The sequence below is a fragment of the Pygoscelis adeliae genome, unplaced genomic scaffold (assembly GCF_000699105.1).
Source record: "Pygoscelis adeliae isolate BGI_AS28 unplaced genomic scaffold, ASM69910v1 Scaffold113, whole genome shotgun sequence".
Classification (NCBI taxonomy): Eukaryota; Metazoa; Chordata; class Aves; order Sphenisciformes; family Spheniscidae; genus Pygoscelis; species Pygoscelis adeliae.
This window is the reverse complement of record NW_008825108.1, coordinates 13,884,880-13,897,959: the sequence shown is the minus strand read 5'-3', so window position 1 is coordinate 13,897,959 and position 13,080 is coordinate 13,884,880. Positions and strand designations below refer to the sequence as shown.

General features: G+C 38.6%; 1 protein-coding gene across 3 annotated transcripts; it reads right to left on the bottom strand.

Moving 5' to 3' along the window:
• Positions 1–1,218: 1,218 nt before the first annotated feature.
• ZCRB1 (zinc finger CCHC-type and RNA binding motif 1) lies at positions 1,219–8,241 on the bottom strand. 3 transcript variants are annotated; one of them, XM_009327614.1, is made up of 8 exons: positions 8,155–8,239; positions 7,955–7,983; positions 4,602–4,713; positions 4,413–4,520; positions 3,444–3,553; positions 3,265–3,340; positions 2,873–2,994; positions 1,811–1,892 (listed from the first exon to the last, which is right to left on the bottom strand). In XM_009327614.1, the coding sequence occupies exons 1-7, from the start codon at positions 8,236–8,238 to the stop codon at positions 2,911–2,913; spliced, it is 603 nt and encodes a 200-aa protein (XP_009325889.1). In that variant the 5' UTR covers position 8,239; the 3' UTR covers positions 1,811–1,892; positions 2,873–2,910. The 3 variants fall into 3 exon arrangements, with proteins under 3 accessions (XP_009325886.1, XP_009325889.1, XP_009325887.1); XM_009327611.1 differs by lacking the exon at positions 2,873–2,994 and having other exon boundaries at positions 1,219–1,892; positions 8,155–8,241; XM_009327612.1 differs by lacking the exon at positions 1,811–1,892 and having other exon boundaries at positions 2,587–2,994.
• Positions 8,242–13,080: the final 4,839 nt, after the last annotated feature.

Here is a 13,080-nt window from a genome sequence, read left to right as displayed (position 1 = left end):
ATTTAACCAGCCTGCATATATAGTGCTTTCAGCAGAAAGTCACAAAGTAAGTCTTAAAAACATCCTTTGGATTACTGAGTCCAAGACCTTCCTATGCCTAAAGCCCAATATTTCTTCCCAGTCTGTGGCTTGAGTAGTTTGTACAGAAAAATTTTTCACTCTATTACCTTATTCTTGTTTCCGAGTTCTTGTGAAAGTAGCCACAGAAGACCCCAGAATGACCTTCTGAATGTGACTGCTTAGAGGGGTGTGGGTGTCTTTTCTTTGCACCCAGTTATATATTTGAAAGTATATTGGTATTAGTTAAGAATATGTAATGGTATATTTGGATTTACATTTTCTATATTTGGAAGAAAACCAAGTCCTGATAGCAACAGGAAGAGCTGAAAACAGAAACAGAGGCCAAGTGTGAAAGTGTTTTATATTGTGCCTCTTAAAAATGCAAAGTTTGACTATACAAAGCGGCCAATATAAAAGGGTTACCACCACCACCATGTGTCTGTGGTTTTGGGAGTGATCACTGCTGCAGGGCTTTGTACTGTTCTAATGCATCTAAGAGGCTTTTTAGGAAAACCCGACTAGAACCCTACAGGGATTTAAGGGTGGAGACTCTATTCAAAAGATCTGAACAGCTTTAGGTGCAAAATAGACACCAGCACACTTTGCTTGGAGACCATGACAACTCCAAGTACACATACAAGCTGATTTTTAAGCAAGTAGGAAACTCTGTGCTCTCCAGATTTTAACAGCAGGTTCAGATGTCTGAGAAGATAGGACTGTGATCCATGTTAGATACAAGTATATTTAAAACCTGTGCATAACCATAATTACCATGCTAGGCACCCAAACTGCAGTTAGAAGAAACAGCGTGGTATAAGCCCTTATCACAGCAAGAGACTTTCAGTATCAGATTAGAGCATATTAAAACATATGCAAATTCCCATTTTTAAAACATACGGCCATTCTCAATTTTAATTCAAGAGCAACAGAACTATCACTCTTAAAAAAATATTAAGTATGAAGATTTCAAGACTGAACTAATCATCACATAACTTTTAACTTGCATCTCCTCTATGAAGCCTATATTTTATATAGGCTATATAGTACTATAAAATGTACAGCAAGTTACTAAAACTGTGCATGAGACAGAAGATCAACATCTTAATATATCCTTTTGGAAAACAGACAGATGTATTGTTTAGTCTAAAATGATTTCACAGACCAAGCTTATGTGACTTATAAATTTATTATATTACTGCATGAAGAGTTAAAAAGACTAGTATAATGCTTAAGGCTGAAATTCAACCCTATGCAGAGGAACTAGTGAGAGATTCATATACTACTAAAGTACTACTAAAGCACTGCTTCCAAACAGGCAAGAAACAGACCAATACATAAAGCGTCAGTGGTGCTAAGAGGAACTCCTCTTAGGAAAAAAACCTTAAGGAAATTATCTTATGAAAGATTTCATTGCCAGGGTTTGGGTCTAGACACTGACTGCAAGAAGCATTTTCCCTGATATTTTTCTGGATTTAAGTGTAGAAACACATCGTTTTCTTAAGAAGCTGCCTTGAAGGGTGAAGTTTTGAGAGAGAGAGAGATATCAAAAAAATGGGAGGTTTGAGGGGCAGGGTAGAACTACAACATGATTTTCATTAAGTGTCTTCAACACCAAGACAAACCTGTATTACTGATAACTTTGTAGCACTTTACAAAATGTACACTATATATATTATATATGCATATAAAACAGTATTATTTCAATCACTAAGTTCTTCCTCATCACTGAAATAAGCACTTTTCTTAATCCGTGGACGTTTTGAATCATCTGAAATTGAAGATTCCCCAGCAGTCTGCGTCCATCTTTGTTGCTCTTCCTCAATTTTGGCTTGCTACAATGGAAATGAAAAGTATTAGCTAGGATTAAGAAAAATTAAGATGCATTACAAATAATAATACTAATTATTAAAACGCATTGAATTATTTAATAAGTTAAAGAATTTAAAGGGTTTATCTCAATTTCCAGATAAACTGTGCGATGAATGCATTAGAAAACATTTCTGAAAGTAGTTCTCACACGCAAACAGTAAGTCTTCTGCACCAACGCAGGCCACACGGAGCATGCTCTATTTTCAAAGAGAGGAACTTTGCACCTGGCAAACTTGCAGAACTATAGAGCAGCTTAGATCTGAAGCAAAGAATGCATCGCATTTTAAATTGACATTACTGAATCAGCTTTGTTCCACTAACAAGTCTTCTATCTGTTGTCTTTTGCAGTGATTCATTCAGGAAATTAATGTCTTCAGGAACGTAAAGGTTATTCAACTAAAGGTTTAAATAGATGCTTCCTATTTTTACTGGGAAACATGCTATCTCAGTTAAAGTCTTTGAATGGTGAGAGAAATGGGAATGTTTCCTGGCTTGTTTACATTTATAGGTTTTACTTCCAATTGTGGAGTTCTCTGGGGGTGTGTAGGGGGATAATATGCATATTTGCATCATTTTTTTGGACTACATCATGTAAAAGTTTTGTACTCATTACAGTCATATTCAGGACAAAGTTATCTTGGAAACTGAGGTTTTTTTTTGGGGAACAGGGGCACACAGGGGACAGCTGAGGACTAGGGAGCCATGAAATTTGAACTTCAGGTCAGGCTTGCTCTGTGTAGTGAAGCAAAAGCCTGTGAAGAAGTATTAAAGAAGATAGTAATACCGCTGTCAGACTATCTATCTACATAACAAAAAATGCATTAAATATGTTTTCAGAGAAGAGGTCTATTAGAGACCGCAATGGACTGTATTAGGCAAAGGAAGTGCTCCAGAAATAGACGTTGTTCAAAGACATTCTAATGAGTGAGGGCAGAGGATGTACCTGGTCATTTATACATCACTGTTTTTCTGGTTGCTCAGTTAACAGAGTAAAGAGGGATTTGTGGACCAGAAACCTAACATAGCATCACAGCAGAGATGACAGGAAACTAAGCAGCAAAGGAGCTTGAAGGAAAGAAAGAATCGCAATGCACAAACACAGCCAATAGTGAAACAGTTAAAAAAAAAAAAGAGAGAGAGATGACTGAACATGCCTGCAATATGAAGAAACCAACTATAGTCACCAACTACTGTCAGGGAAGGGTAGTTCCCCTTCCGAGTGCTACAGAGCGGACAGACTTACAGATGTATCTCAGAGCTTTTGAAAAGCAGCTAAAAAACGGAAGTAGAGTTGCATTTAAATAATAGTAAATACGCAATGCTTCAATTTTGTACCTGAAAAGCTATGGCTTGGCTGAGGCTATCTAGAGCAGGGTCTTCTCCTTCCTCTTCGCTTTCTTCTTCCTCCTCACTTCATTGTGCAGAGAGAGAAAAATACATAGATCTTTATTTTAAGTGTTCAGTATAAAAAAGCTGCCTAAAAGAAGTATTAACATGTAAATAAATATACATACACTTCTTCTGGCTCAACTATTTTCTTTCTCTTCTTCTTTTCTTTTTTTTTTGGTGGCTCCCGCTCTCCCAGCATATTTTTAGGACAAGCATAACTTAAGTGTCCTGCTTCCTTGGAGAAAAAGAAATATTGCTTAACAGAAACCCTTACAAACAACTATATGTTGAAACATATCATGAGGAAAGTTAATATAAGACAGTTCACGGGGGAAAAAATGGAAGCAATTAGTAAGACAAATGGAACGCTGAATTAGCACACGGAAGACAAACTCTTCTCTATAAGCTTGCCATGGAAACGAAGAGATCAGTGGCGATACGCATGTTTAACTGCAAATTGAGAACAAGCTATGAGCAAAGTAGATTTTCTTTGGCTGCTGCAATAGCTGAATACACTACAGCACAGTTTATGTTCAAGACAAGATATAAACCTCAGCATTAACAGTTTAAGAAATAGGAGTAAGTCAGCACTTTTGCTCTCAAAAGTGTTATGAATATAAATCAAGTTTGTATTTGATGTTAAATACTACCCAAATTTCAATCTCCTATGTTATTATATTAAGGAAAACTGAGGAATTGCCTGAAATTTAAAACACACTTATTCTGTGTAAGAACAGTTGTTTCCAATATTTATTTAACCGCCAACTATATCATGAACTTCCACAGATACAGCAAAAGCAGGTATTTTGAAGCAAAGATTAGGCGGTTTTCCTTCTCATACAGCTTTAAGCTGATACTCGTCTCTGTCTGCTCATCAGCATGTTAAGCAGCAATTATAAGCACATATTTTCTCCCACCCCCAAAATCTCAAATAAAAGACAAAAGGTGTACTATCATTCTTGAAAATGCTACAACTGCTATACAAGTTGATAGTATCAACAGAAAAATTTATTTTAACACCACGGGCAGGACTAGCAATGGCCAAACTGAAGAAAAAAGCTGGAATATAGTAGTTAATTTTTGGTTTTACTCACCCCGCATTCGTAACACTTAGACTTATCAAAGTAGTTACGCCTGCGAATGAATTCTGCTGCTCTTCCATTATCAATGGCAATACTTGCTTTTATTACTCTTCCAAACAACTACAACAAATTGGAAAAAAAGGTAAATATTTTGGGGCTGTAAACCCAACCCTCCTACCAAAACAACTTTCCACAATTTACCTGTTTGTTATTAAGTGCCCGAGAACAGTTTTGTGCAGATTCTTTATCCAAAAACAAAATAAAGGCAACTCCTTTGCTCTTCCTGGTGTCTTTGTCTTTCATAATAGTAACTCTGAAAACATATAACCACATTATTGATACACTAAAATTACTTCAGAGGTATTTTTTCCTTAAAGATCTCCGTGGGATCTTAGCTTGTTATACAGCAAAAAGGAAATAAAGTACATTTAACAACAGAAATGTACTAAACAGAAATTCAAAGGAACAGCTAACCAGGCCATGTGCTTACAGGTAGAGCAGAGATGATCTTAAAAAGCACGTGGGGGTCTTTTTGGGTCCAGTATCATTCTTTATTCCCTTGGATGACTTGAAGAACAGAGAACATACTCTCCAGATTTGCAGACAACCTAACTGGAGGGAACTACACATACTGGAGATGAAATTAAAATTCAGGAGTAATCTTGATGATTGCTATCGTTGCTGAAAAACACAGTATATTGAACTTGCATCCAAACTGAGAAGTCTATATTTCTGTAGGACCGACCAGTTAAACAGGTTCATGATAGGAAACGATAAGTATATGCAGTACTGTTCTACAAATATCTCCAGCTGGAATCCAAGCAGGTCATGGATGCATGTGTTATTTTACATGACATACAAACGAAATCTTCATTCTAACATTGGAATCAACAGCTCCAGTAGCACATCAAGAAATTCAAGAAAGATTTAGACCCAGTAAAAGCAACAGACAAAGAAAAAGAATGACAAGAGGTGAAGGGGGAGGGGACACCCACACAACCTCACTTCTGTCAATCTTAACATCAATTGTATTTAGCCCTAAAAAAACCCAAAAAACAGTGGGAAACAGGATGCCAGTCTGCATGTACATAAAAACAAAAGTACATGTTAAAAAGTAGGGAATAAACTCCTCCTTGTGTCCACCACAGGCAGAACAAGGTTCAGCCATAAAGTAAGCCAAAAAGTAATAGAGCTTTTTCCAAACAAACCCCGCTTCAATGCAGAAGGCCTACCAGAGAACCTGTATAAGTAACAGGTGACCTACATAGTAAAAAGCGTATAAAATAAAAGCTCAGTAAAGAAAGCTCAATTCCCCCCCAAATATATGCACAGAAAGATAGAGCTTAGAACAGTTTTTCTACCAAAGCCTCTTGGACAAGGATGTGTCCAATTGAATGCATTGAGTTGAAGTAGCAATAAAACTGACTTTAGAACAATTCTATGAATTCTTTTGCCAAGTTACTCTTCCAAGAGTTCCGACGGAACCCTAATATGACTGTCAAGCTTCTACTTGGGATATTGAACGTAGCAGTTAATAACACAAGCGTAGAAAGAAACAAGTGTGACAAATCTTCAAAAAGTCAGCAACTTCTCGGAGCCCTAGAAAGTCTGATTTCTCACTGAATGAACTGAGCTGAAATCATAATAGCATATATTGGGGTGAGAAATGCAGTGTGGAAAAAAGTCAGCATGATTTTGCTGAGTCAAGACACACTTCAAAAAAAGGTCTATTAAAGCTTATTTAGTTAAGTTAAAGCTGACCTAGATGACATCGCAAAGCTTTCTGCAAAGTGTTTTAAAGTCCCTGAACAAAGACTCTACAGAAATCAAGCTAATATTTGAAAAGACTTTTGTTGGGAATTAACAACTAGTTACAAACAGGAAAACTGATCCTTGTTAGCCTCAGTTTCGCAGCTAAATGGGAATACCAGTAGAATCCCACAGCATCTGCACTGTTTATAGTCAGGTCAGCTTGCAAAGGGACAAACTGGAAACAAATTTTGCTAGATAAAAAAAAAACAAACAACAACACGGTAGTATTTTACACATGGTATTCTGTGACTCTTTGCATTTGGTTTAACTTCTGGCAGTGACCAGACAAAATGTCAGGAAAAATTAGGTATCAGTAAGTGAATTTTTTGCAAAACAATATATAGGTGGGGGAAAACAGTAACTGTGCAGATAGAATTGCAAGTTCTAAATTAGCTGCTTTCACACAGGACGCAGTGCAGGATTTCTTTTGCATAGGCATCTGAAAACACCATTTCTATTGTCTATGACAGTAAAAAAAAACCCAAATAAAACACTAGAAACTATTAATAAAGGAAAAAATAAAAGAGAGAATGCTGCTATGACACCTTTAAAATATGCAATGCATCATACAGTCAAAACTTCATACAATTCTTATCCTCCTATCGAACAAGTTCAAAAGCCAAGACAGTAGGAGACCCCCACCCCCAAACACCGAGTATAGGTATGTTACCAAATGACAGCAGGGACGTCAGAAGTATCAAATTTATGGAGAACAGGCCCCTCAATGGATATTAAACACCAGCATTACTACAACAACCTTTGCTCAGGGTTTTCCTAGATCGGTAGTTCAGCAATCAACTAAAACAGGTCATAACACCCCACCCTGGAAACAATAAAGGCTGTAGCTGTCCAGTTGTATTGGTCACTGCATGTCTGCCAGAGCCCTACATAAGGGTTTTCCTCTCGGTCAATTTAAAAAATATGTTTTACTAAAGTTGTAGTTTGGCTTTTCCTGCTATTTGTCACCTGAAACACACTCCTGAGACTTCAAAAACTTTGAATTTAACTCTGTATCTCACAGATTATTACAGCAGCTACTAGAAGTTAGAGTAGATATTTGCTGGTGTAGGGTTGAAAACTGAAGTCTTGAATCTCATTATTCTGACCAGTTAAAAAATAAAGAAAACAAAACAGCAAGTTCCTTACTGTGACATTTATTTCCATCACTTGAACATAGAGGCAGGTACTCACAAGTACTGTTCATGAATACCCCACATATTAAAAGCCATTACTATGCAAGCTTATGTCTAATGTTAAATATAATACTAAGCAGTCACAATAACAAGTCCCTCTAGAACCACAAATAGAGGAATCGTACATTGCAGTTGTGGGAACTGTTTGTGGGAACTGTGACATCTAGCTCACATAAGTAGAAGCTCCCACTTTTACACTTATCCACTTGTGTCCCAGGTGGTGTTCGGGGCAGGGGGGACAACACTTACTAGAAGAATACTGTTTCAACTATTTCAGAGAAAAGACCATGGGTATAAAACAACATTCTTGCTCTTAAGAAGTGGTTAGCAAAACCTGTCCCCAACGCAAATATTCCTACATTATGCGTGTAACTGCAAGGACTTCCAGTTGTTAATTAAATTTATACTTTATTAAAAATGCACAGGACTTCAATACAGTTCCACATTCATACTTAAATTATAAAAAGCACAAGACTTTAAAGTGAAGCAAAGACATTAAATACTTAAAATGAAATCTACGAAAATAGCAGGCTATATCAGGTCACTTACTTGACAACTTTCCCATACTTTGAAAATATCTGAAATATAAAACAAAATAAAAAGATTTAACAATAGACAATTGCATTTCGTTAGTAATAAATTTATCAAGACAAACTTTTCTAAGTAAGATATATATATCAGCATTGTATTTACACTCAAAACCGTTGTCAACAAGTTTAATCTGCCCAATGCAGCTCTTAAAAACTTACCCTGTATAGATCGTTGTTTGTCAAAGCAAAGGGTAAATTGGACACATACACCGTGCTTTTGCTTGGTGCCAACCCACCACTCATTTTTCTGATGAAAAGCAAAAGAGAGAAGAGTTAAACTGAATTCAACAGAGCAATCAATTACAAAACAGTTGCAAGACTTTTAAAAAGTTGTTTTTCAAACCTAGCCCAGACGGTCATGATAAAGTCGCAGGAAAGCATAGCTTTCATTTCACTTTCATCATTTTACATGAAATTCGTATATGCCTTCATGTGCTACAGAAGACATACATTCCCTCCCCCTCCCCTGGATCCAAAGCATATTTTTGCTGTATGCGAGTCAATTTGTAAATCATGAAAAAACAGATGAGTCAGTGTACTTAAAATAAGCCTCTGCTGATTTGTGCAGTAAAGAAAGGTTTAGGTCCAGAAAGAAACAAGTAATCTCCATTTATTAAACATTCTGGCCAATTTGTGAAATTAATGACCTTTGTTCAAGTAGCTGCATGTTCTGATTCTATATGCAAGTTTCTGTTCAGCTGTATTCAACATAGAATAAACCACATTCAGTTAAGGGCGGGGGGGGGAAGCTTCCCTAAAGCAGAGTCCTAATTATTGAGGCAGGGCAGAAAGATACTGCATTGGCTTTAAAATGTATCTCAACTGCTACAGCAGCAAGTATTTCCTCTTGTATCTGTTGCTCAGGCTTCTACACTGCTCTGGAACTGCAAGTGTCCAGAGCTGATCATAGATGGCATCTCCCCTAGAGGCACTCCCCCTCCTCCTTCTCCTCCTCCTGATTAAGCAGCTCTATACTGGCAGGAACCAGGGAAATCCCAAAGCCATTTTCATTTTCAATCTCTTTTAAGCTCTTGAAACTAAGTAGCCAAGAATATGCAGAGAAACAATGAATCAATTCAAAAGCCTTTTTATAACTGCATACACATCATACCACTAGGTAAAGACTAACTGAACAGCGTTATGTTTTTCCTCATGTTTGGACATTTCCCAAAATTTTAAGTGGTGCTAAAGTCTGTGCCAGACACTTTGTCCCTCTGATCCATTCTGTAGCCATGGCTTGGTCCGAGAGCTAAGTGAGTAAAATTTAAGATCGGAATAAAGCACAACCCTTATGAGAGGGCACACCAAATGGCACAGCAAACACATTCCCTACGCAGTCCACTTACTACCTACTTATCCAGGTTCATGCATTCCTGCTTCTTGGCACCTCTAGCTGATTCCTAACTGAGGATCAAGCCATTTCTTCAGCAAGACCAACTCATTTTAAAAATGCAGACAAAAGCTGATGAAAGGATGAAAGAAACTAAGTATTAGAAACCAACATCCATCATAGTACGCACAATTTCTTAGGGGACTTTTCAGGTAGTGAGTCTGAGCAGGTTGCTTGGCCAAGTGCCAACAAAGTAACTAATATCACACTCTAATCCGGCTGTGGTTATTTTCTGGCATTGCATGATTCAGTCATCTGAAGACCTGACATTCCCCGCAGACACTGATTATCTAAGCGTTTTGCTTCTCTTTCCTGACATGCTTACTGTACCACAATTCATTTGAGTGGCAGTTTTCAACTGATTGAATTTTGAGTTCTTCCATGTTCCATGGAAGAACTGTATTTTTTGGCACGAGCAGAAACGGCAACATAAAGGTTAAGCCAATGAAAACAGAATAAATTTGCAATAAAGGCCACACATTGCACCTGGTGTTACGCAGCCGGGGTTCATTATCCCAAATTCCTTGCTGCTTGGCATTAGTATCCTTGACAAGCCTAACCAGGCTGACTTGGCAACGTGCCACGCGAATAGATGGCCCGAAGTGCAGTTATCCGGCTGTACGGTGGATACAAAGGATACGGTAAGAGCTACCTTAGCGCTGCATTGTGGTATGTTGCCAACGCTAATATATTGCAACAGCGGAGGAGAAGACAGCAGAGGTGAACCTCACATGGCTGTAGATAGCAATTTTACTCTGCCTAAAAGACAAGAGAAGCTCCAGCACCTTGTAACAGGAGACCAAGCAGGCCCCATATTAATGAACAGACGCCAGTGAGGATGGCATGACTTGAGAGCAATCAGCTCGCGTATTCCGCAACACCGCAGTGCAAACCTCCAAAGAGAAGGTGGTATGTCATGTGAAGATTACTACAGGCCTAATAGCTCAGTCAATAGGAAATTATTAATGAACGCAAGTTACAGAACTGCCATTTTCAGCTGTACACTACTTTTTCCAGAAGCAAGCTGAAAGAGTTGCACCCTGGAGCACTGGCTCCCAGAGAGCTGAGGCTGAGCTTTGTTTCTAGTCCCCTGGACAAATTTAAGTGAAACAGTCTTGCTGCTCCGACGGCCCAAATATTCTTAGCAATTTGTATTGTTTAGGACTATCGTGACAGGATTTCTTACTTTTAATGTCTGACTCGCTGGACAGGCACAATTTTAATAAAAGAGGAAATACAGTAACTGTAAGGCAAAACTGATGGCAAAAGTTCAAATTTACCACTCCAGGAAAGAGTATTTCCCCAGATCTGCAGGAGGACTTCCTCTTCTAAATACTAAGGGGTCATTGAGATGGTTTATAAATATCTTATTTAAGCCAGCAGATACACTGGCAGGTTTGCGCAACGGCAATATTTGGGCTATTCATCTATCCCATTAAAAGCCTCATTGTTCTTACTAAGTCTTCTGCAGAACATTCAAAAATAATATTCTACCAAAGCCAACCTCTCAAGAAGTTTGAGCATGTTAAAATGCAGACTTCTGGTTATCTGTTGTGAATACAGTGGTATAAATGCAGTTTTAGATCCAGCTACCGGCACAATTCTTCCCACCCCGATAAACCTTAACAAAACATCATGTGTCAATTTTTACTCTGCTATAACCAATCCATTAGTCTTTTTTTTTTTTTTTTAACCACCCTGAAGCCCCTGTGGGGATACCAAGTGCCAACACCATATAAACAATGGCTTTTTTTTCCTCCCTTCATTTATGGATGCCAAACCTGCCATAGCAGCTTCACATTTATCGGTCTGACGTTTTCTAGCTCTGTGTGTGTGTGTGTGTTAAAAAAAGTCAATTACTGCTTTAAGCTAACTCCCTAGGTGAGACACATCTCATCTGGAGGCTCATCATTACAAGGCTCAGAGTCCTTTTACTTCAGGAATTTTCTAACTGCATAGAACCGTCCAATACAAGTTTAACATTTTCATCACATTCTTCCTCCTTGATCACCAGTCTCTCTGCTTTATAGGTTTTCACTTCAGAGGCTGACAAAAAACCAAAAACCCTCCCAAAACCATCTGAGCTTTCTACGTGCTGCAGGGGACTCACTTGAGAGTCATGTACAACCTAGTTTCTATATCCTGCTAGATCTCCCCAACATATCAAAACATTTCTGTTTTATACTGAATGCTTTTACAGGGCTTCCCTGATCTTCAGGGTATTACCTGGTCACTTAACGTTAAAGCACCAGCTGGAAGCCAGTACATTATCTCCATGGGGTTGAGCACAACTCCCATTAATGTAATAGCCTCTCTGTAATATTAATGCCTTCTTCATTTATCATTTTCACATATTAACTTTCAGGATGGAGTTGTCTCTCACAACTATGACTTGAATTCAATCTTTTTTGTCTTTTCCAACAACTCGAACTGAAAGAAGCCATTCTTTGACAAGAGCCATCTGTCAGTAATGATTAAGTCTCCTGCAGAACATATCGGGTACACGAGTATGTTTTGCTTGAATCCAATATGCTTACTGCAGCATCTGTCACTCATGTTGAGAACACCGCAAGAGAAGACAATGATTAATTTCAGTAATTGGCTTTTTTGCTCTGTCCCAGAACACATAAGGACACCACCAAAATAGTTCAGATGCCTCTGAAGCATCAAGTGGAGTCTGAATCTACTGACGTTTTCATGACTTAACATCAAAGTTTCAACTTAAGCACAAACTTTTCTGTTTGTTTTTAAGTGCACAGCAGCAAGGTCAGATTTGTGACTTAATCAATTAGGTATGTATAAATGATTTGTGGGTAAGTTACTCCAGATATGCTCATTCAGGCCAACTAATTTGAGTTCTTCTATCTTGATCTTTAAAACACCGTATTTTATTTCTAATTTAACAGTATCAACAGAGTTTAGACCCAAATCAACAAACCATTAGTTGTGGCAGGAGCTTGGCTCAAGCTTGTAACCAAAAGTCTGTGGGAAAGGAGGAAACTGAACGCATGTTCTCCTTGGTCCCAGACAAGGGCATTAACCACTTACTACGCTTCTTTCCTACACAAGAGGCATGTAATAAACTATTAGAGCTGAATCTGTTTTACCTTTACACAGCCACTTAAATATTACAAGGCAAATATTAAACAGGATCAGAATCAGGTAAATAAAGTTGACACAATCAGAAGAGTAGAAGAGCTTTTCAATCTGCCCAAGCCAAAGATGCACGCAAAAAGGACCCATGGCCTGAATCAAGCTACTCTTATGTACTAATCTAACTACAAAAACTTTGGGACAGTAAGACCGGGCGACCAGGCTGCCAGCAGGAACTACATTAAGAGCTTTAACAACAGTTTCTTGTTAAATGCATTTCCAGCGTAGTCAAGATGTGAGGAGAATCGCTTGGTTCAGCCACGTCGAGCCTCACCCAGCAATTCACCCAGGAGGGGCAGATCCAGGCAGCTCACTTAGGGACGCCTCTCCCTCCTGAAAACCCCAGCTGAGACAAGCAGCTCCACGTCAGAGCTCGGTACGTGCAAACCGATACCAAGGCAAGAGAACTGCAGACTACTCGGAAACTTCCACGCGTTGTGTTAAAGCCTTTCGCTGCAGTGACATCACCCTGCCGTTCCTCTACCACGCCGCGGCCCCGACCAGCCGCTTGTTTAGCTCTGCCCAGCCGCTGCGGGATGACG

Coding starts and splice junctions, on each gene's coding strand:
- ZCRB1 (XM_009327611.1), bottom strand. CDS start 8,238: ATGAGTGGTGGGTTGGCACCAAGCAAAAGCACGGTGTATGTGTCCAAT. Junction 4,521..4,601: donor GGGCACTTAATAACAAACAG/GTAAATTGTGGA, acceptor AATTTGTTGTAG/TTGTTTGGAAGAGTAATAAA. Junction 3,341..3,443: donor ATAGTTGAGCCAGAAGAAGT/GTATGTATATTT, acceptor TGCACAATGAAG/TGAGGAGGAAGAAGAAAGCG.